The sequence below is a fragment of the Corylus avellana genome, chromosome ca8 (genome assembly GCF_901000735.1).
Source record: "Corylus avellana chromosome ca8, CavTom2PMs-1.0".
NCBI lineage: Eukaryota > Viridiplantae > Streptophyta > Magnoliopsida > Fagales > Betulaceae > Corylus > Corylus avellana.
Window position 1 is genome coordinate 10325663 of NC_081548.1, and position 24886 is coordinate 10350548.

At 38.3% G+C, this 24886-nt stretch overlaps 1 protein-coding gene and 1 non-coding gene across 2 annotated transcripts; one reads left to right on the forward strand and one right to left on the reverse strand.

Moving 5' to 3' along the window:
- Nucleotides 1–9420: 9420 nt before the first annotated feature.
- Nucleotides 9421–9526, reverse strand: LOC132191209 (small nucleolar RNA R71). The gene has a single exon (XR_009441237.1). It is a non-coding gene; the product is annotated as a small nucleolar RNA R71 (small nucleolar RNA).
- A 687-nt stretch (nucleotides 9527–10213) lies between these two features.
- Nucleotides 10214–14251, forward strand: LOC132190871 (uncharacterized). The gene is made up of 5 exons (XM_059605901.1): nucleotides 10214–10392; nucleotides 10581–10669; nucleotides 10739–10866; nucleotides 11005–11271; nucleotides 13550–14251. The coding sequence occupies exons 1-5, from the start codon at nucleotides 10214–10216 to the stop codon at nucleotides 14249–14251; spliced, it is 1365 nt and encodes a 454-aa protein (XP_059461884.1).
- The last annotated feature ends 10635 nt before the right edge of the window (nucleotides 14252–24886 follow it).

The window sequence follows — 24886 nt, forward strand, 5'->3', positions numbered from 1 at the left end:
TCAGGCATCAGGTCTCTTGCAGCGCAGTGCTTGGGCGTTGCTGGCTTGATGTTGGGCGCGAGTGCGCTCGATCCCAGGACGGGTGCACTCGTGCTTGAGTTTCTCTTAAGTGGCACTGTTGTGATCGTGCGCTGCTGTGCCCATCCAGAAATGCTCTTTTCTCAAATTCCATGCATCTTTCACATTAAGATCGCAGTTTTTCCTTAACAACTTGCAAAACACTATTACAGCAAAACTAACGCAAAACATCAGATTAAGACACAGCTAAAGGCTTAACAAATGTAAATTAAGGGCCTCAAATATGCAATATTTGGCACTCATCACACATACATACACTCGTTTGACCATAGAATCAAGTTTATATAGTAAACCCATGGCCATTATACAGCACGTACCGGTGTACCATGTCATACGATGCATATAATCAACTAGTTATTATGGCAGTTCTCAAGTTATACAAAAATATAGACATGCTCATATCATGCACGTGGTCAGTCAGCTGACATATCGCCCATTTTTATGGAAAATGGTCGTAAGTGTTTACTTACCTTGTGCGCTCGCTAGAGTCATCTGACATCACAAATCCCTACTATAACAAAATACAACACATCGTTATATGTAGTACTAGAGAACTCTCTGAGTGACACAATAAGTTCTGTCTAACGAAAGGGGTTGTCGAAACCTTAAACTCACATATTTGGGTCATTGGGCGTACGTCCTACTCTCTAGGTGAACGCTTGGCCTTGTGGGTGTACGTTCGGCCTGAGAGTGGAAACTCTCAGCCAAAAGCTCCAAACATGGTCTTATGCTTCTAGGGTGAGGTAAATCTCATCCTAGGCTCCTAATGGACACATGCACAATACAAAACATGCTAACATGCAAACTTTAAAGGAATCAAAGGCGAGTTTAAAGCTTTTCAAAATCATTCTTGCTTTTGTAAGAAAATGGGTGCAAGAATTTGTCAAAGTATCTTTAAAACTTATAATACTAAGAAAGGAGTAATAACAACTTGAAGGCAAAGAGAATGGTCAAGAAATTACCTTGATGATGGCAAAAGCTCACTCTAGGGTTAGGGTTTCTTGGTGTGAGGAGGGGTTAAGGGTCGAAGGGAAGGGTTTATATAGGGGCTTGGGGTGTGCTCTCTTTTGAAAATGGTGGAGAATGGATAAAATGGTTCTGGCGTACGTTTGGGTATTACCTAATTGTTCAAAGACAGGACAACGAACACTCATGGTGGTCTCCCTAGCGTACTTTAGCACTTAGGTCAAGAGTGTACGTTCAGGTGGTCTCCCTAGCCTATGTTTGTGAAGTGCTAAAATATTCATATTTTTAGCCATTAGCTTGCATGTTTTAATCCTTTGGTTTTAGTTAATTAGGTCATTTTAATTCCTTTTTGTGTTTTCCACACTTTTGTAGGCTTCTGGAAGAAAAGGAAGTACTGGAAGATTTGGGCTAAAAGAGAGAAGATGGAAAAAATGGGAGCCCCTGACACTGCGATCGATCACAGGTTCCCTGTGATCAAGTGCAGTACCAGAGAAGACACAGCACGAAGCAGGCCATGAGCGATCGAGTGCATAACAAAAGAGGATCGATCGCAGACCTATGATCGAGCGCACACGGGCTGCGATCGATCGCACCTGTGCGTAGGAGACATATCAAGTGGCGGCCAGAGTGTCTTTTGTTGTTCACAATTACCTACCTAAATTAATAGGCAAATAATTGTGTGTTTTACTCACAAGTGCTCGAGGTCAACACAGTAGTATAGTGTGCAAATACGGAATCATTCGCACGAGGATTGCTGAATCTTGCTTAAAATCAATTCAAAAAGTAAACTAAAATAAAGATTGGGTTAAGTTGATAATGATAAAAAGGTAGGGCTTTGATATCCACCACTAATTATATTTAGCTAATATATCAATATGCCAATGTTTTGATCATGTTATGAATATCTAATGTTTGTCAACCTAAGGGCATTGGTATCTACTCCTTAAGCTATTGATTTCCCTAAGCAACGAATTAGGCATGGGTGTCTACTCTAATTCTTTTCTTTTTTAAAGGATTTAGGATGGGTGTCTACTAAGTTGTTTTTTAAGAAAGCATAAAAACTGTGAAAATCGACAAACACATGAGGCCTAGGGCATGGGTGTCTACACCCGGTTCCCCATGTTGATTAACCCAAGAACCCGGTGTGGATTACTTTTGTTACTTATGTTAAACCCAGGACTCGGTCATCCAAATTGATTTAACTAATTAGTCCATACCACATGCACATGTTGATCAGGCACACACATATGAGGAATTCATGAAACTAGGTATTAATCAAGTTAGATATCATAACAAGATCATCACAAAGGCGCCGATATTGAAATATTAAATAAATATAACTAGGGCTTCAATCTAGCCTTACTAATAAATTAGCTACACATAAAATTGATGTTAAACATCCTCATAAAATAAAAGAAAGGAAAAAAATAAGCCTGAGACTTGAACTTGAAGAGCTCCTATTCTTCTCCTTACAAGGCATATCTATTCTAGAGGCTTAAGGGTCTATTTATAGGCTTTAAAAGTCCTTGACAAAGTAGTAAACCTAGGGATTTCGTAGGGTTTCAAAACCTATTACAATTGAGAGTTGGAAAACCCTAATATGGAAAGATTGACAATCTAGCCGCCACTTGATATGTCTCTTGTGCTCGGGTGCGATCGATCGCAACCCGTGTACGCTCGATCGCTCCTGGCCTGGATTGTGCTTTGTCTTCTCGGGTACTGCGCTCGATTGCAGGTACCCTATGATCGATCTCAGTGTCAGAGAACTCCCAATTTTCCATCTTCTCTCTTTTGAGCCCAAATCATCTAGATTTACTTCATTTTCATCCAAAATTAAGTATGAAAAACACAAAAAGGAATTGAAATGACCTAATTAACCAAAACCAAAGGATTAAAACATGTAAGTTAAGGGCTAAAAATATGAATATTTTAGCACTTATCACACCCCCAAACTTACATATTGCTAGTTCCTTAGCAATACAAAACTTAAAACAAGAATGGAAAAACAGAAAACAAAAGATAAATCCATCTTTCGTGGGATGTACGATAGCATTTAGCATATGCAACAAGCCTTTTAAACCCCTAGGAATTCTCTAGTGGACGAGTGAAGTCTCGTGAGGGTTTTCCAGAGATGTTACCCACAAACATCATGCACAGTTCATGTTATTTCAAAAATTAAAGCATCACTTCAAGATTATGATTTTCATTCATAAGCAAGCTTAAAAAGATGAACTCCATCTTCACAATGAATTGGAATCTCAAAATTCAATTACTTACAAAGGATATGCTAAATCATCACAAGTTTGAAATTTGTGTATAGTGGATTAGTGCAAAATTATGAGGCTTCCAAATCTTTCCAATATGTAATGTCTCCTTATCTCAGAATTCATTGAAATTCCTATTAGGATGACATAATGGCATATTTCTCTTTTTTTTTTTTTTTTTGGTCAGGTTGTGCAATGTTGGTTCCCTTAAGCTTTCTAAATGACCCTTGTAGCGAGTGTTAAGTCAATGACTCCCAAACCAAGTGGTTTTAGGGCATTAGGTGTAGAGACACCCCTAAGGACCTACTAACTCGAGTCAAAAAGGCTACAAAACCAACTAACTATGACATTGAGCAAATCAACAATTTTTCTCCTTTTGACGTGAACACTCAATGCTTTGAGGCAAGAGGCCCAGTTACTCAGTGAAAAGTTTATCAATGATCATATTTTTCTTCTTCTTCTTTTTTTTTTTTTTCCATCACTACTGTATATGCCATAGTGTCATCTAATAAGTCATCAAATTTCATCCAAGATGCAAAAACACATATCATACCTCATGTCATACCTCACAAATTATGTGCTAATGTGCTTGTGTGATTAGATCAAACATGTGATTTTTCAACTATCCTCAACAAATAGTCAAACTAACAGATTCACTCATCAGATCATGTGTTCAAAACTTTAAGCTCATTGATGAATTCAAGCCACAATTCTTTCTAGATCAACTTAAAATTTTAGAGCAAACAAGAACATGCATAAACTTTTTTTATTTTTATTTTTATTTACTTCATTTTTTTTTTCAAATAAACAAACAACACACAAAACAAATAACTTGAAATTGGGACAAAGTGTGCAAACAATCATGTGTGCCCATACCCCCAAACTTAAATGACACATTGTCCCCAATGTGTGTATAATATGGAAAGAATTACCCGGGAGATGGACGAACTGTTTGAAGTAGCATGGCTTATTGCATACCCCTAAACTTGAATTGAAGCACACTTGTCTCTGCAAAATAATAAAACACACAAACAAGTAAAAAGAAACAAAACTAAAGATGAATGAAAAGATTACTTAAAAGACATCAAACAAAACAAAATAAAAAGATAACTATGGGATGCTGCCCAAGTGCGCTCGATCGCACGCATGGTGCGTTTGATCGCACTAACAGAATGTGATGAAACCACAAGTGAAGACCTGCGCTCGATCGCACGCAAGTTACGATCGATCGCAGTAACAGAATGTAAAAACATGACAAAAGACTTGAAACACTAAATCACCAAAGGAAAATAAAACACAAAGGAAAACAAAAACAGAATATAAGTCAAACAACAAAACAAAGGATAGGCTATGGGGTGCCTCCCATGAGCGCTAAGTTTTACGTCTTCAGCCAGACAGTGGTCCCCGCTCAATGCTGTCCAGAAGTAGATGCTCCAGATGGCGGTGGCAAACGGCTTAGGATGGATTGCATCAATTCTTCCAAGGCAGCTAATCGTTGATCCTTCAATGCCTTATCTTCCCGAGCCTCCTTTCTTTGATTAGCCAGCTCTCTCCGAAGGCCCGCCATTTCTTCACTAAGGGAGCGGTATTGGACGGCTTGAAAGACAAACAGGGCCTCCTCCTCTTCTGCTGCTACCAACTCAGCTGCCGGTTCATCTTTTGCCATTGGCTTGGCCTCATCCACCTCTTCACCAGCTTCCGGTACTGGAGGTGCCTGGGGCATATGGGGATAGCTCTTGTTCCTTTGGCGAATGCCGAATATGGGAGTGGTGGTGACTCGCTCATCAGTTGTGGTGCCCTTGATGCCCTTTTTTCGAAGAATATATGTGATGATATATAGGAAAGGCAACCTCCATGAATGAGTGGACTCCGCTCCCCCAATGTGCACTCCATTCCAAAATTTATGTATTTGGTTCCAAATAATGTCGGGAATGGAGTACCAAGCATCTTTGTGGAAGGCGTAGAGGGTTTGAAGAAATTGATTACGCCTTTGAGTTTTGTGTCCCAAGGGGAAGGTATTGCGATGCAAAACGGAGTCCACAAACCACAACCTTCGAGGTAGCTTGGACCGGCTTCCGGCATTATGGTGGGCATCCGCATAGTGCCCTTGGCACATATCTTCAATGATTTCCGCCACATAGTATCGGGGCGGTTGCTCGGCAAGATGTGCAGCTTCTAGAGGATGCTCATCATTGCATTGAAGGGCGGTAGCAATGTCTGCCCTAGTCACATCAATAACTTGGCCTTGCAAATTTGAGGAGAGAGCAGCCAAGTTGTCACAGTCATAGGAAAGTTTGGCATAAAATTCAATGACCAACTTCCGGTAGGCGGTGAAGGTGACCGATTTGAAGAGCTTCTTGAGTCCTCTTCGCTTAAACTCGGCGACCGCCCATTGAGTCGCCTCATGGTTTTGAAAGTCTTTGCGAATGGCAAAGGTAGTCTCAAACAGCAGTTCCCGCTCCTCAAAAGTGGGCGGGGGAGAAATAGCTTGGGCCTCGGACCCCCTAGAAGATGAAGCACGAGTTCTAAGCATGTTGAGCTTAACTGGGGACTTTCGTCGAACAGGTGGTGCGCACTTCTGATGACCACAGTAGCACAATATAGCAAAAGTTGCCCAAAACTCCCTGCAAAGATAAGAAAAACCCAACACAGAGGCAATGTGGGTGGATGAACACCCACAGTTGCAAGAAAATAAGAAATAATTGGAGGTTGGGTGAGTGTTCAGAGATGGGGGGTTAATGGGGATGGTGTAGGGGTTGTGGGCTAATGTGGTGGAAAATTTGATGGTATAGTGGCCGGAGAGGTGACTTGTGTGGGGGTTGTGTGGTTGAATTGGTGAAAAATAGGAGAAAAATGGGAGAAGTAAGAGTGTGCCGGAGGTGAGTGTGGGGAGAACCTGTACGGCACCGGGAGGAAGAATTGTGGGGTAAGGGGGAAAAGTGACCTAAAATAGGTCACGTGCCCTGCTGTTCGAGTGCGCTCGATCGCATTCGGCCAGAGGTGTGCGTGTGTGGGTCATGTGTGCTCGATCGCACCTAAGGTGCGTTCAATCGCACTGACAGAAAGTGTCAAGCCACCCTTCGGTTACTGTGCTCGGTCGCATACTTGTTGCGATCGATCGTAGTAATAGAATGTCAAAATTTATTTATTTATTTAAAAACAAAGCAAAAGAAAAAATAAAATCATGGTCAGTAATGAAACGAAACACAAGGAATAATTGAGACATATGTAAAGTAAATAAAGTAACATGAAGAAAACAAGAGGGAAATTGTTACCACCTTCAGTAGCCTTAGTACCACTGTTTTGAGTAGATGCACTTGAGGTTCTGGACAGCTCAAATGCGTCTACTTGTGACTGTAATGTTCCTAGGGTGAATAGCTGCACCTGAGCTCTTCAGAATTTGGCTCAAGTGCCCGTGTAGGAGCAGGACCTCTAAGAACTGTGGCTGCCTTCGGCTGTTGGTGACTCCCTGGGTTAGGTATTGTTTGAGCTAGAAATTCTCCCTGCTTCCTCTCACTCAGCTCCTTTACCATCTGACCCATTTGCACTTCCAGTCTTTGAATGGCTTGATCAATCTTTGTGTTGAATTGCTTTTGATTAGCTGTGAAATGCTGTTGTGAAGTCACCAGGTTGTGTATCATATTCTCCAGTTGGTTCATCCTTGACTCTTGAGTTGGTTGGCTTGCTTGTTAGGGCCCTTTCTGCTGTCCTTGATTATTACTCCAAGAGAAATTTGGATGGTTGAGCCATCCTGGATTGTAATTATTGGAGTATGGATTGTTCTTGTGGGGGTAATTGTTTTGTCCCACATAATTCACCTCTTCTTGCTCTGCAAATGGAGATAAATGACACTTCTCAGTGGTGTGATCTAGATGGGAACAATTTGAACAAACAGCACATACCTGGATTGGTGTGTCCAGTTGCAGAGGCGAGATTTTCTAAGCAGTCATGGCCTTGACAATCATGTCCAACTTCTTTTCTACAATAGCCAACTGATTGGTTGATCCCCCACCGAAGTTTACTTCATACATGCCCTTGCTTTTGATTCCTCTCCTTCCTCTTGAACAGAATTGTTGTGAATGCTCACTTAATGTTTCAAAAAGTTCCACAGGTTCCTTACTACTCTTCTCCATAAGTGTTCCTCCACAAGCTAAATCAACCATTCCTTTGTTAGTATCATCTAATCCTTCATAGAAAATTTGTACCTGCTCATCTTGAGGGATGTTGTGATGTGGGCACTTTAGAAGCAAGGAATTGAAGTGATCCCATGCCTCAAAGAACAAATCTCCGTCTTGCTGTTGGAACATTTGAAGTTCCCTTTTAAGTTGTTTTGTCTTCTAGGCTGGGAAAAACCTCTTCAGGAACTTGGTGGTCAATTCTTCCCAAGTATGGATAGAATCTGCAAGAAAGGAATTGTACTACAATTTAGCATTATCTTTCAAAGAGAAAGGGAAGAGGACTAACCTGAGTCTTTCTGGAGTTAGGCCTTGGACATGCTGCAACTTGCATAAGTCAAAGAATTCTTTAAGATACAAGTTGGGATCCTCAGTAGCTGTGTGTCTGAAGTGAGTCAATGCATTAAGGATTTGAGGAGAGATATAATAGCTGCCACCCACCTCTGGTTGATATGCTATGCATGAGGGTTGATGGAGGTTTGCTGGAACGTATGCCTACTTCATTGGTCTCCTCACCCGTGGTGGATTTGCCTCTAATGGTCTTGGTCCAATTGGATTCTCTTGCAAGTCTTCCATATCAATTTCTTCTTCTTCTTCTTTGTCTCTAGGTCGTTGTCGAATTTTCCGCTCAATTTCAGGATCGAGTGGAAGAATGGTTGAGACTTGAGATTGACGACCTTGCATTAACTGAATTACTTCTTCAGTTAGGCAGCTTCAGTGCTGCTGGTCAGGATGCTCCCTGGAACTGCGCTCAATCGCAGGTTGGTGCGTTCGATCGCAGTGCGCTTGATCACACTTGGCTGACGATTGATCGCAATCACAAAATGCCAATCCGCAACCTGAAACAAAAAACAGAAAAGTTAGGGAAAACGAAAAATCTTTTGGATTTTTGATAACAACTAAATTAAAAATTGAAAATTAAAATAACACAACTAAAGGAAAGTAATTTTAAACAAAAATTCACCGCAATCCTCGGCAACGGCGCCAAAAACTTGTTGTTCAGAATTACCTACCTAAATTAATAGGTAAATAATTGTGTGTTTTACCCGCAAGTACACGAGGTCAACACAGTAGTATTGTGTGCAAATACAAAATCATTCTCACGAGGATTGCTGAATCTTGCTTAAAATCAACTCCAAAAGTAAACTAAAACAAAGATTGGGTTAAGTTGATAATGATAAAAAGGTAAGGCTTTGATATCCACCGCTAATTATATTTAGCTAATATATCAATATGCCAATGTTTTGATCATGTTATGAATATCTAATATTTGTCAACCTAAGGGCATTGGTGTCTACTCCTTAAGCTATTGATTTCCCTAAGCAACGAATTAGGCATGGGTGTCTACTCTAATTCTTTTTCTTTCTTAAAGGATTTAGCATGGGTGTCTACTAAGTTGTTCTTTAAGAAAGCATAAAAACTGTGGAAATCGACAAACACATCAGGCCTAGAGCATGGGTGTCTACTCCCAGTTCGCCATGTTGATTAACCCAAGAACCCGGTGTGGATTACTTTTGTTACTTATGTTAAACCCAGGACTCGGTCATCCAAATTGATTTAACTAACGAGTCCATACTACATGCACATGTTGATCAGGCACACACATATGAGGAATTCATGAAACTAGGTATTAATCAAGTTAGATATCATAACAAGATCATCACAAAGGCGCCAATATTAAAATATTAAATAAACATAACTAGGGCGCATAGCTACTGAGGATCCTAACTTGCATCTGAAGGAATTCTTTGACCTATGCAAGCTTCAGCACATACATGGCCTAACTCCGGAGAGACTCAGGTTAATCCTCTTTCCTTTTTCTATGAAAGATAATGCTAAATTGTGGTATAATTCTTTGCCTTCAGATTCCATTCATACTTGGGAAGAATTAGCCACTAAGTTCCTAAAGAAGTTTTTCCCAGCTCAAAAGACAAGGCAGCTTAAAAGGGAATTTCAAATGTTCCAACAGAGAGATGGAGATCGTTTCTTTGAGGCATGGGACCACTTCAATGCATTGCTTCTAATGTGCCCACATCACAACATCCCTCGAGATGATCACATACAAATTTTTTATGAAGGGTTAGATGACACTAACAAACGTATGATTGATTCAGCTTGTGGAGTGCACTTATGGAAAAGAGCAGTGAGGAAGCCATGGAGCTCTTCGGAACACTAAGTGGGCACTCCCAACAATTCTGCTCCAGAGGAAGGAGAGGAGTAAAAAGTAAAGGCATGTATGAAGTGAACTTAAATGGTGGATCTCTAAATCAGATGGCTGTTGTGGAAAGAAAACTGGATATGATTGTCAAACCCATGACTGCTCAGAACATCTCACCTATTCGACAGGACACACAAATCCAGGTATGTGCCATATGTTCTCAATTTGATCACACCACTGAGACTTGTCGTTTGTCTCCATTTGCGGATCAAGAAGAGGCAAATTATGTGGGACAAAACTATTACCCTCCTAAGAACAATGCATACTCCAACACCTACAATCCAGGGTGGTGCAACCACCCCAATTTCTCATGGAGTAACAATCGGAATGCTCTAAATCCTCAAGGGCAACAAAGGGGTCCCCAACAAGCAGTCCAACCAGTTCAGGAGCCAAAGAAGAATGACTTGGAGAGTATTGTACACCAATTTGTGATTGCACAACAATAAACCAATGCCAAGCAGGACCAGTCCATTCAAAGGACCGAGTAAGCTATCCAAAGACTGGAAGTACAAATGGGGCAAATGGCTATGGAGCTGAGTGAGAGAAAGCTGGGAGAATTTCCATCCCAAACAATACCCAATCTAGGGGGTCGCCAGCAGCTGAAAGCAGTCACAACCCTCAGAAATGGCAAGGTCATAGGAATAGATGAGCCAGCACAAGCATCTCCAAATGAAGCCTCAGAACATCCAAGGTAAGTAAAATGGAGAAGGTGAATGCACCACCATTCCCTCAAAGGTTAGTAAAGCCAAAGAAAGACAAACATCTTCTTGACATTTTTGAGACCTTGAGGAAAGTAAAGATTAATATTCCTTTATTAGGTGCAATTAAACAAATTCCCTCATATGCTAAATTTTTAAAGGATTGTTGCACTCATAAAAGGAAATTCCAAGAGCAAGAGACAGTGGCTTTGACAGAGGACGTAAGTGCGGTATTGCTAAGAAAACTACCACCAAAGCCAAAAGATCTAGGTTGTTTTACCATTCCGTGTAGGATATGAGACCATCTTTTTGAGCATGCATTGCTGGATCTGGGAGCAGGGATCAATTTGCTGCCATACGCTAGATCGGAGACACTAGGTTTCGGGGAGCTTTTGCCAACCTCTATGACCTTGCAATTGGCAGACAGAAGCATCAAAAGACCCAGAGATATACTTGAGGACGTCTTGGTAAAGGTAGGGGAATTTATTTTACCTGCTGATTTTATTGTATTGGATATAGAAGAATCTCCTATACCATTGCCATTACCCATCATTTTAGGAAGACCCTTTATGAGAATTGCTGATAAAAAAATTTGTGTGAAAAAGGGTACTGTAAATATGAAGGTAAATGATGAGAAGGTAGAATTTAGAATATTTGATGCATTAAAATTACCTCAAGATGATCTGGAATGCTTTAATGTCTATATGCTTCATGGTGTTGTTGAGAAAGTATTTCAGGTCCATTATATTGAACATTGGAGGCCACCCTCACCCATAGTTTCAAAAGACAGGACATTGAGCCGGAATCTGAAGATGTCGCTGAAGACATCATTGAAACTGTGCACCTTCTTGAGGCCTCTCAAAAGCATTCAAGTAAGTACACTCCTCCCTTTGAGATCCTTGAGCCTACTAATACTACTCTTGTCCCTTCTGTTGTCCAGGCTCCAAGATTGGAATTGAAGTAGTTGCCAGAACACTTGACATATGCCTAGTTAGGAGAAAACAAGACACTACCGGTCATAATTGCTGTAAATCTGAGTTGTGGGGAAGAAGAAAAGCTGTTAATAGTTATTAGAGAGCATAAAACTGCTTTGGGATGGACCATTGCTGACATCAAGGGGATAAGTCCAGCCAAGTGCATGTGTCAGATATTCCTTGAAGATGAAGTAAAGCCAACCAGGAATGCACAGAGAAGACTCAACCCACACATGAAGTAGGTAGTCAAGGCAGAGGTATTAAAATTGTTGGATGTGGGCATTATCTACCCCAACTCAGACAGTAAATGGGTCAATCCAGTTCAAGTAGTTCCAAAAAAGAGTGGGAGGGTATGCATTGATTACAAAAAATTGAACAAGGTAACAAGGAAAGACCATTTTCTCCTACCCTTCATTGATCAAATGTTAGAAAGGTTAGCTAGCCATAGCTACTATTGCTTCTTGGATGGATACAGTGGCAACAACCAGATTGCTATAGCACCTGAGGACCAAGAGAAGACCACCTTCACATGTCCTTTTGGCACATTTGCCTACAAAAGGATGCCATTTGGATTATGCAATGCACCAGCTACCTTCCAAAGATGCATGATGAGCATTTTCTCAGATATGGTGAAAAAATTTATTGAGGTATTTATGGATGATTTTAGTGTTTTTGGATCTAGTTTCGATGAATACCTCAATCATTTGAAAAGTGTCCTCAAGAGATGTGAAGAATGCAACCTAGTGCTCAATTGGGAAAAATGCCACTTCATGGCTCAACAAGGCATTGTGTTGGGTCATTCTATTTCCAGCAAGGGCATTGAGGTAGGTAAGGCTAAGATTGACATCATCTCCAAACTTCCCCCGCCTCTGACAGTAAAGGGGGTGAGGAGTTTTCTTGGACATGCAGGGTTCTATAGAAGGTTCATCAAGGATTTCTCTAAGATCTCTAGACCCCTCTGTGCATTGCTAGGGAGGGAGGCCAAGTTTGAATGGACTGAAGAATGCATGACTGCCTTCAACACACTAAAAAAGTTGCTCACATTTGCACCAATAATGATGGCACCCGATTGGAGTCTACCATTTGAGCTCATGTGTGGTACCAGTGACTTTGCCTTGGGTGCTGTCTTGGGTCAAAGAATCAATAAGGTACCTCATGCCATTTATTATGCTTCTAGAACATTGAATGATGCTCAGCTAAATTATTCTACCACTGAGAAAGAATTATTAGCTGTCATATTTGCTTTGGAGAAGTTTAGATCATACCTAATTGGTTATAAGGTTATTGTATTCACTGATCATGCTGCTTTGAGATATTTGTTTGCTATGAAGATGCAAAACCTAGATTGATCAGATGGGTATTAATACTACAAGAGTTTGACCTTGAGATTAGAGAAAAGAAGGGTAGTGAGAATGTGGTGGCAGATCACCTATCCAGACTACTTCATGAGGAAGAAGGAGATGAGCTTCCATTGAATGAAAATTTTTCAGATGAGCAGTTATTTGTAGTTGAGGTCCAACTTCCATGGTATGCAGATATTGCGAATTATATAACTGCCAAGGTTTTTCCTCCAGGTATGTCTAGTCATGAAAGGAAGAGGTTGATGTCTATATCTTGACAATATCATTGGGATGACCCCTATCTGTTCAAATTCTACCCTGATCAAATCATTAGAAGGTGTGTCTTAGAAGAAGAACATTTGAGCATTTTGCAGCATTGTCATCTATTTGCTTGTGGAGGACACTTTGGGGCCAAGCGAACAGCTCTTAAGGTATTACAATCTGGTTTCTATTGGCCTATTGTGTTTAAAGATGCGTTTTTGTTTTGCAGCTTTTGTGATAGATGCTAGAGGACAGGTAACATCTCATCCAAAAATCAAATGCCATTGAAGAATATTCTAGTGGTAGAGCTCTTCGATGTATGGGGCATTGACTTCATGGGTTCATTTCCTAACTCATATGGTTATTTATATATTCTTGTGGGTGTGGATTATGTGTCTAAATGGGTCGAGGCTGTCCCCTCAAAGACTAATGATCATAAAGTGGTTGTGAAGTTTTTGCAGGATAACATCTTTGCTAGGTTTTGGATGCCAAGAGAGATAATTAGTGATGGAGGTAGCCACTTCAACAACTACGCCTTTGCTTCTTTGATAAAGAAGTATGGCATCACACATAAGGTTGGCACTCCATACCATCCCCAGACCAGTGGTCAAGTGGAGATCAGCAATAGAGAGATCAAAGGCATCCTAGAACGGATAGTGAATCCCAGCAAGAAGGATTGGTCTCTGCGCTTGAATGATGCACTATGGGCCTATAGGATTGCCTACAAGACACCTATTGGTATGTCTCCATATCGATTGGTCTTTGGGAAAGCATGCCATCTACCAGTAGAGTTGGAGCACAAAGCGCATTGGGCCATCAAGAAGTTCAACTTTTATATGAAACAAGCAAGTGACGAGAGGAAGCTACAACTCAATGAATTGGAGGGATTGCGGCGTGATGCATATGAGAACACCAAGCTCTACAAAGAAAGAACCAAAGCATACCATGACAAGCAACTGGTCAGGAAGGAATTTCATGTAGGGCAAAAGGTGTTGATCTATAATTCCAGATTGAAAATTTTCCCTGGCAAGCTTAAGTCAAGATGGTTCGGACCATGTATTGTTACCCAAGTGTTTCCTCTTGGAGTTTTGGAGGTTCACAGTCCGGAAAATAATCAAACATTTAAGGTCAATGGACACAGAGTCAAGCCATATCTTGAAGTGAAATTAGTACCAAGAAATGAAGATTTGACACTCCAGTCTGTCCAATATGCAGCACCACCAAGAGCACTTGAGGCACAATCAGTAGAGTTCAAGTGCATCTCTCCAAACTCGTAGCACTGAAGCTACTAGTAGAAGCGTTTGACCAGTCTAGAAGCTCGAGCTCATCTACTCAGATCAGTGGTACTAAGGCCACTACATGCGGTACAAATTTCTCTCCTTGGTTTTCACTTCCATTGTGCCAATCTTCTTTAATTTTTCGAAGTACTTTTAGTGTCTTCTTTATATTTTGTGTCTGTTTTCTTTATTCCAGTAAGTTATTATCCAATTTACATATTCAAAAATGACACATTGAAAAAAAAAATTCATTCTATTACTGGGAGCGACCGCAACCGGCATGCGATCGAGCGCAGTGCCCAACTTTTGGCTGTGTTACATTCTATCAGTGCGATAGAATGCACCTTGCGTGCGTTCGAGCGCACCTCACCCACACACGCACACCACTGCATGAGTGCGATCGAGCGCACCTTGCATGCGATCGAGCGTACTCGGGCAGAAGGCCACGTGACCTATTCTAGGTCACTTTCCCCCACACACGCACATCACTTCTTCCCTGCGCCGTACAAGACCACCGCACTCTCACTTCACTAAACCGGAGCACCACCTCTCTCACCGCACCTCCACTGGTTTTCAACTACCACCACCGCACCTCCACAACAAGGTTGTTCTCTCTGGCCACCAACCTCCACCTCACAACACCCTCACCCATTCTACCCTTCACCTATATCCGCCCCAACTCCACTTCTTCCCAATATCAACTTTTTTTCAAAATTTTGCAATTTGTGGGTGTTTCTCCACCCACAATTGCCTCTGTGGTTGGATTTTCACTGTTTTGCAGGGGGTTTGGACAATTTGTGTTGCGATTTTGAAACCTTGGTCGCCCCATTGCACACCAAGTGTTTGACAAAATTCCTGAACCAAGCTCACCATGCCGGAAACTCGAGCTTCATCCTCTCAGGGCTTTGATGCCCAAGCCACTTCTCCCCCACCCACTTTTGAGGAGTGGGAGCTGCTGTTTGAAACTACTTTTGCCATTCGAGAGGATTTTCAACACCTTGAAGCGACTCAATGGGCGGTTGCAGAATTCAAGTGCCAGGGGCTAAAGAAGCTATTCAAGCCGGTCACCTTCACTGCATACAAAAAATTGGTGACCGAGTTCTATGCACACTTGTCTCGTGATTGCAATAGGCTGGCAATGCTCTCTTCCACAGTTCATGATCAAGCTATTGAAGTAACTAAGGCTGACATTGCCGCTGCTCTCCAGTGTATTGATGAGCACCCTCCAGAAGAAGCGCAGCTGGCAGCACAACCTCCCAGATACTATGTAGTGGAAATCATTGAAGACATGTGTCAAGGGCAATATGCTGACACACACCATAATGCCGGCAGCCGATCCAAGCTACCTCCACAGCTTTGGCTTGTGGACTCTATTTTGCACCACAATGCCTTTCCCCAGGGGCACAAAGCTCAAAGGTGAGACCAATTCTTACGAACACTCTATGCCTTTCATAAAGGTGCCTGGTGTTTCATTACAAACATCATTTGAAACCAAATTCACAAGTTTTAGAATGGAGTGCATATCGGGGGAGCTGAGTCTACCCACTCATGGGGGTTGGCTTTTCCTTACTTAATCACTTACATCCTCCGGAAAAAGGGAATCAAGGGCACTGCAGCAAATGAGCCAGTCACCACTACCCTAAAGTTTGGCATTCGCCGATGGAACCAAAGCTGCTCCCACATGCCGAGGGTACCTCAAGCACCAATAGCTGAAGCGGAAGAGTTCAAGGCTGAGCCGATGGTAGAAGATGAACCTGTAGCTGAGCAGGACGCAATAGAGGAGGAGGCCCCTGTCACCTTTCATGCATCACAGTATCACTCCATCAGTGAAGAAGTGGTCGGCCTTCGGAGAGAGTTATCCGATCAAAGACGAGAGGCTCGGGAGGATAAAGTCTTGATGGACAAAAGACTAGCTGCCTTAGAAGAACTAATGCGGTCTATTCTTAGCCGTTTTCCACCACCATTAGGAGCATCTTCTTCGGGACAGCACTGAGAAGGGATCACCGTCTGGCTAAAGACGTTAAACTTAGCACTCATGGGAGGCACCCCATAGTTTATCTTGTTATTTTGTTTTAGTGTGTTTCACTTAATCTTTTATTTAACTTTAGTTTCATTTTGTTTCATTTTACTGGTTTTCGTGTTTTCTTATTTTGCAAGGATAAGTGCGCTTTGATTCAAGTTTGGGGGTGTGCTATGAGCCATGCTTTCCAGACCATATTGTCCATATCCCAGGTAAATTCTTTCCTTGTTTTAGACACATTGGGGACAATATGTCATTTGAGTTAGGGGGTATGGAAACACTCTACACACACTTTGTCCCACTTTCATGTTGTTTGCGTTGTAAAATAAAAAATAAAAAATAATAATAATAATTTATGCATGTTTATGTTTGCCCTAAAATTTTGGTTAATCTGAAAAAAGTTGTGATTTGATTTCATTGGTGAGCTTAAAATTCTGAACACATGATCTAATGATAGAATTTGTTAAGTTTGGTTACTTGCTTAGGACAGTTGAGAATTCACATGTTTGATTTCATCACACAAGCACATTAGCACATAATTTATGGGGTATGACATGAAAGTCTAATGTGTGTGTTTTTATGTCTTGGGTGAAACTGGATGACGTATTAGATAGATACTTTGGCATATATATAAAATAGAATAAAAAATTTTAAAAAAAATTTTAAAAAATTCATTGATAAGCTTTTCACTAAGTAACTGGACCTCTTGCCTCAAAGCATTGAATGTTCATGTAAAAAGGTGAAATTTTTTGATTTGATTGATGTCATGGTTAGTTTGGTTTTGTAGCCTTTTTGACTTGAGTTAGTAAGTCCTTAGGGGTGTTTTACACCTAATGCCCTAAAACCACCTGGTTTGGGAGTCATTGACTTCACACTCGTTACATGGGTCAATTAGAAAGTTTAAGGGAACTAAAAATTGCACAACCTGACCAAAAAAAAAAGAAAAAAAAAAAGAAAAAAAAAAAAAAAGAAGAGAAATGTATGCCATAGTTATTCATTCCAATAAGGATTTTAGTTAACTTTGAGATTTGAGACATTTCACATTGGAAGTAATTGGAAGCTTCATATTTATGTGTTAGGTTCACTTTACACTGTTTTCAAACTTGTGATATTTTAGCATGTCCTTAGTAGGTAATTAAACTTTGAGATTCCAATTCATTGTAAAGATGAAGTTTATCTTTTTAAGCTTGCTAATGAATGAAAATCATGATCTTAAAGTGATACTTTAATTTTTGGGATAACATGAACTATGCATGATGTTTGTAGGTAACATTCCTAGAAAACCCTCACGAGACTCCACTCATCCTCTAGGGAATTCCTAGGGGTTTAAAAGGCGTGTTGCATATGCTAAATGCAATCGTACATCCTACGAAAGATGGATTTATCTTTTTGGTTTCTGTTTTTCCAATTTGTTTTTAGTTTCAAATTGCTAAGGGACTAGCAAGATGTAAGTTTGGGGGTGTGTTGAGTGCTAAAATATTCATATTTTAGCCCTTAACTTACATTTGTTAAACCTTTAGTTTTGATTAATTTATGCCATTTTAGTTATTTTATGTGTTTTCTTTGCTTTTGTAGGTTGTTGGAAGAAAAGGAAGCAATTTCGGAAGTTTTGAGCATGAAAGAACTATTTTGGGAAAATTGGAGGCTCTGGTAGTGCGATCGATCGTAGAGGAGCTGCGATCGAATGCACTATATGCGAAGACCACGAGCGCAAGGCGAGCGCACGTGCGCACCAAAGGAAGCCTCGATTGCACCTGCAATCGAGCGCCAGCATGAAGGATCGATCGCACATAGGCTGCGATCGAGCACACCTGTGCGTGAGGAGCAAGTTGATAAGTGCCAAATATTGCATATTTGGACCCCTTTATTTACATTAGTTAATCCTTTAGTTGTGTCGTTATTTAATATTTTGTGTTAGTTTTATGTTTTTAATGTTTTGTAGGTCAATAAAGAAAAACTACAGCTTTAAAGGGGAAAATGCAAAGTTTGGAAGAAAGCATAATTTGAGAAGACCTAGATGATGTGGTTAAGTCTAACCAAATCCAAGAAAAGGTTAAATCGGATTAAACATCAAAGTGGATTAAAGATCAGATTGGATAAGATTTCGGATTTGATTCAAATTCAAATTCTGCACATGTCTCAGTATTTTGACCATAACTTTCTACTTAAATATTGGATTGAAGAGATTCAAACGGCATTGGAAAGCTAACTCAAAATATTACAATTCGTTCGGAAATATGATTTTCCTAATTCGGACGGCTACTATATCAAAATTGCCCCGCAATTAAAGGACACAAATCTGGACGAATCTTATTCCGATTTCAGACTTCTATTTTGACTGGGAGACAGACATCCGAATTATTTAGGTTTAATAAGGTTTTTAGGACTTTCCTAAGCCTATAAATAGACTTCTTTGCATTCAAGAGAATATAAAATTCTAGAGAGCAAAATTATACAGTTTTTCTCTTTTTAGTTTAGGTTTTCTTTAGTGTAGGTTTTATTTTTATGTGGAGTTAATTCCCAACTAAGGTTGGGGATGGAGCCTCACTGATGAAGAATGACATCACTTTTATGTAAGTCTTTATTTATCCGATTTTATTGAGTTTTATATTTCAATTGTTTTACTTCTAATCAATGTGTGGAGTGATTCTTGGATATCTCTTGTGATTCAAGGATACATGTGATGATTTGAGATAATTTCATATGATTGATTGCTTGGTTTTTAACTCATAAAAATTGGATATCCCTTGTGATTTGTTCTACGGATACTTCTGGTGTTTCAATTGAATTTGAATTCCTTTTGTGATTTGGTCAATGAATGGATACATGGGATGGTTTTGATTATTGAAGCATAGTAAAACATACATAAGATTTAAATTGTGAGAACTTCGGATAAATATTGATAAACATGGGGTATGTTGTTATGATTCGGTGAGTGTGGATTCCTAAACCTTAGTCTTTACCTTTTGTTTTATTTTATTTAGTTTATGTTTATCTTTTAATTCTTAAAACCAAAATTCAAAACCCTTTTGGAACTAGGTTAGGATTTAATTAGTTTAGATTTAAATTTCTCTTTTAAAAATACAATTCTCTGTGGTTTCGACCTCGCACTTGCAATCCATTAAACTACAATTGATTCGTGCACTTGCGAGTTAAATAAATTTGCACAACACAAGTCAGCCGCCAACCTTGATATGGAAAGTGTGATTTTTAGGGTTTTGTAACTTTGTGCGAACTAGGGCTAAAACCCTATGATTTTTAGGGTTTCTAGAGTATTCCTAAGGCTTATAAATAGACCCTTAAACCTCTAGAATAGACAGACAATTTTCAAGAAGAAGAATTAGAGCTCTTTAAGTTCAAGTTTTGGGTTTATTCTTTTCCTTCTATTTTTATTTTATGAAGATGTTTAACATCAAACTCATGTGTAACTAATTTACTTAGTAGGGCTATATTGAAGCCATAATTATGTTTATTTACTATTCAATATTAGTGCCTTTGTGATGATCATGTTGTGGTATTTAACTTGATTAATTCCTGTTTTCATGAATTCCTCATATGTGTTTGCCTGATCAACATTTGCATGTGGTATGAACTAATTAGTTAAATCAATTTGGATGACCAAGTCTTGGGTTTAATAAAAGTAACAAAAGAAATTCACACTAGGTTCTTAGGTTAATCGACATGAAAAACCGGGAGTATACACCCATGCCCTAGGTTCCGTGTGTTTGTTGATTTCCATAGAATCATGCTTTCTTAAAGAACAACTTAGTATACACCCATGCTAAATCCTTTAAAAAATAAAAGAGTTAGAGTATACACCCAAGCCTAACTCGTTGCTTAGGGAAATCTATAGCCTAAGGAGTATACACCAATGCCCTTAGGTTGACAAACATTAAGTATTCATAACATGATCAAAGCATTGGCATATTGATAAATTATGTAAGCATGATTAGTGGTGAATATCAATGCCCTACCTTTTATTATTATCAAATCAAAATCAATCTTTGTTTTGTTTTACTTAAGGAATTTCTTTTAAGCAAAATTTAGCAATCCCCGTGGGAATGATCCCGTACTTGCATCATATACTATTATGTTGACCTTGTGCACTTGCAGGTAAAACGTACAATTATTTGCCTATTAATTTATGTAGATTTTGCACAACAACATGTAATGGGAAGTTATTTTTATCTCGTTAGGAGTGCCATTAGGACGAGACATGTAACGAGGAGTTACTGTTTTCTCGTCAGGAGTTGCGTCAGGATGGGACATGTAACGTGGAGCTACTATTTCCTCGTCAGGAGTTGCGTCAGGACGGAGATGTAACGGGATTGAAGCTGAAGCTACTGTTTTCTCGTCAGAAGTCTCGTTAGGATGGGCTCGTGACGGGTATTTAGATCTACTTTTACTCTTTGCGTCTTAACGAGGATTAACTCCCGTTATGACGGGGATGGCTCAAAATATCATATTTTGGCCTTCCCATTCTAACGGAAGATAATCCCCATTAAGACGGAAAGAAGTAAAATTCTAGATCTATAAATACCTGTCTTATTTTCAAAACTCTTCGAACTTCTCCATTTCCATTTATGCTCTTTTGAGTTTGGAGGTTCCCGGTGAAGAAAGGGTTGCTACTATCACTCATGGAAGTGATACCCTTCACTATTGTTTGTACCAAGTAAGGCCACTTAAAAGGCTTTGTGCCTTCTCGCTTGGGGTTTTTTGTGCTGATTTCTAACCACACCATACACATCACTCAACCGCAAATAACTCTACTGAAGGGTCGGTAAGGAGATGCACTCCGTGAAGATGGAGACAAGCTGGGAAGCTTGTTGTTCTTTCTAAGTCTAGAGGTGTTCTAGGGAGTGAATATCGTCTAGTTGTAACTCTGAATCTTCATATATTGATTTTCCGGATTTGGTTGTCCTGGAGTGGTTTTTCCCTTTGATTGGTTCAAAGGGTTTTCCACTTCGTCAACAAATCTTGTGTTGTAGTTGTGTGAATCTTCTTTATTGTTGTGTTGGTTTAATATTAAGCATAGCTATTTATTTTCCTTATATAAACTGCTTATGTGTTTGTTTTGATTATATAAATTGCTTATGCATTTAATTTGGGGGTAGGACACGATCCTTGTGTTTTATCAGTAATTTTATTGTTCATGATCTATACGTCTACTAAGGTTACATTATGGTTTCCAACTTGTATAAGTAAAGGTATATAGTATTCTAGTGATTTTATCTCTTTGGGGGTGAACATATAGTAAAAGAATGATAATAATAATAATAAGAAGAATCTGTTGCAATTTCTTTCAATTGCACTATCTCTAGACATTGGGGCGTTACAAATTTCACTTAATCACCCACAGATCTTTCATCGCATTTGCAATCACCCCCCTAAAATTAAAAAAAACTCTCAATTTAGTGTATCGAATGTCATCCTTACCGCTTGGTTTTGGGGTTAAATTAAACAAAATATAGGTAAAATGTCCTTTGTACCCATGTATTTAAAAAATAATAATAATTCTACAAAAAAAAAAAAAAAAAAAAGCGCAAAACTCATAGCTTGGTTGCGGCAATTTGTTTTAGTTGGCCAGCAATTTGTTTCAACAATTTGTTTTTTATTTTTATTTTTTTAAAACAAGGGTATTTTGACTTCTTGCATTAGGATTTATTGTTAAATCCTAACAGAGAGGTGATATTGAAATTGTTTTAAAGTTTGATACACTAAATTAAGTGTTTTTGAACTTTAAAGAGCGATTGCAAAAATGGTGAAAGTTTAGTTGGATTTACTAAAATTTCCTCTAAAGTAAGCTTGTGTCTTCAATAATAAAAGTTCTATTGAGTCCTTAATGAATTGTTGAATGTTTTGTTTTTTAATTTTTTTAATGAAATGTTGAATGTAGCAAGTAGGGTAATAATCAAGTTGAGCCGAGTCGAGCTTCAGAATTTTGAGACTAGCTTGTTTACGTATATGCTTATTCAAGTCAAGCTATAAAATGTGTGTTCAAGTTCGGCTCGTTGGAAGGTTGGGTGAGCTCGAACTCAAGTTCGTGTTCGTTGAGAATGCTATTCGAGCCAAGTCGGGTTTAACTCGAGTTTGAGTTAAGTCATTAAATTCTTTAATGTATGATTCGAGCAGAGTTCAAGCCCGAATTTTAAACCAACTTCTAGACATGTATCTATAGTATAAATATATGATACGTAACTATATAAGATATATTATACAATATGGCATATAATTATACTATATAGGTAGCAAATTAACAATATATTATTATAAATAACTAGATAATAGAAACTATAGTATATGTATAATGTGAGCAAGTTATAAATATAGTATAATATGAATAACTAATGAACTATAGTACAAGTATGATATATAATTATACTAGAAGAAATTAGAAGAAGCTAGTTTTGCTATTTTGTTAGAGATGCTCTACTAGTTAGTATGCTAATATTAATATATAACACAAATGCATATATATATAAATAACATACATAGAAATATCGAGTAACCTATAGTTAATTATATTTACTAAGTTACTTATTTACTTAGTATATATTAATTAACTAGATAATATATTAGTTTATGAATTAACTAGTTAGTATGTTGAGTAATACACACATATAAATATTAAGTAATCTATATAACATATATTACTTAATTACTAATATACATACTTAAATTTATATAACTAATTTTTTTAATATATTAATATGTATTTGTATATATATATACAAGATATATCAACGAGCTGAGCTCGCAAGCCCCTATCGAGTTTTCTTGAATGAGTCGACACTACAAAAAAACGATTTTTTATTGACATAAGTTTTCTGACGTGTCCACGTCACCAAATCCTCCTGACGGGGCAATTTTGACGTGTTTCAGGCGTTAAGATTGTGGGTGTCAGAAACGGAAAATTTCTGATGTGTTAGATTTAACACGTCAGAATTTCCTGACGTATTAGATTTAACACGTCAGACTTTTCTGACGTCACTTTCTGACACGTCAAAAAATTTTTTGACGTATCAAAATAAATTTTTTAATTAAAAAAAAAAATTCAGAAAAATTATTAAAAAGAAATTTTATTTTTTTAATAATTTTTAAATTACTGACGTGTTAATTTTGACATGTCAGTAATTTAAAAATTATTGAAAAAATAATTTTCCTTTTTTAAATTTTTTCTGGATTTTTTTTTTTTGCAATTAAAAAATTTATTAATTTAAATTATTTTTCAATTAAAATAATATATATATTTTTTTCACTCTCTGGTTCGTTTCTCCCCCATGGCTCTCTACTTGATCCGTACGTCGTTCTTTCCTCCATTTTCACTCTCTCTCTCTTCTTTCCTCAATTTTCAAAAACTCAAACCCAAAAAATCTTCAAAAAACCAAAAACTCAAATCAAAAAATAAACCTTATGCTTCTTCGATCTTCTTCTCTTCAATTCAAAAATAAAAAATCTCTCAAATCAAATCAAAATAAACCAAATTAAAGCTTCTTTAAATCAAAAATCTCTCTTCTTCGATCTTCTTCTCTTCTCCTTTTTTTTTTTTTTCTTTTTTTTTTCCTGCTTCTCTTCTCCTTCTGTTTTTCTTCTTTTTGATATGCTTTTCTTCTAGCTCTGCTACCGTGCAGAGAGATTGAGATAGAAGAGGGAGGTTCAGAGAAATTGAGAGAGAAGAGGGAGGTTAAGAGAGATTGAGAGAGAAGAGGGAGCTTTTGTAGTGATGCGTGCAGAGAGAAGAGGAGACTGAGAGAGGGAAAGAAAATCTGGAATTAAATAAGAAAAGTAGATTAGGGGGAAAGAATAAATAATAAAAGAGATCTAGAGAAAGAAGAGGGAAAATTAAAGTTGAATGACCCGTTATTTTTTTATTTTTTTATTTTTTTCTGATATGCTAGTTTTAGCACGTCAGAAATTTCTGACGTGCCAAATTAACATGTCAAAAATGTATAATATATTATTTATATATATAATATAAATAAACCTGAAAAAATCACGTCATCGCAATGATGCTGGTTCGGATCTCTCTCTCTCTCATATAAACATGATATAAAATTAAGAAAATTAAAAATCGACATCTTTGGTTTTGGCCGAGGAAATGGACCATATATATATATATATATATATATATATATAAACCTGATAAAAAAAAAAAAATTAAGAAATATTGACGTGCTGGTTTTAGCACATCAGAAATATATAATATAAATATTTAAATTAAATTGTATTTAAATTTCCTGACGTGTTGAATGTGACACGTCAAGGGGTTGACGTGTCATTTTCAACACGTCAAAAAAAAAATTGTTGACGTGCCACTTTTGACACGTCAATAATTACTGACTTGACAAAATTTGATTACTGTTTGCCACGTCAGTAATCATCATGTTTTTTGTAGTGCAAGTATGTATCACTTACTAATCGAGTATATTTCTATAGTAACAAGCAGATTTATATAGTATCGAGCTTGAGTTCAGGTCGAACTAAATCGAGCGGGTTATCAAACGGACAGGTTTATTTAGAACCCAAATAGCAAGAGACAACTATATTATAAGATGCTGCAGTAGTGGTCTTTTCACCCATCAATTGTTAACTATATGGTCACTCCATTAATTTTG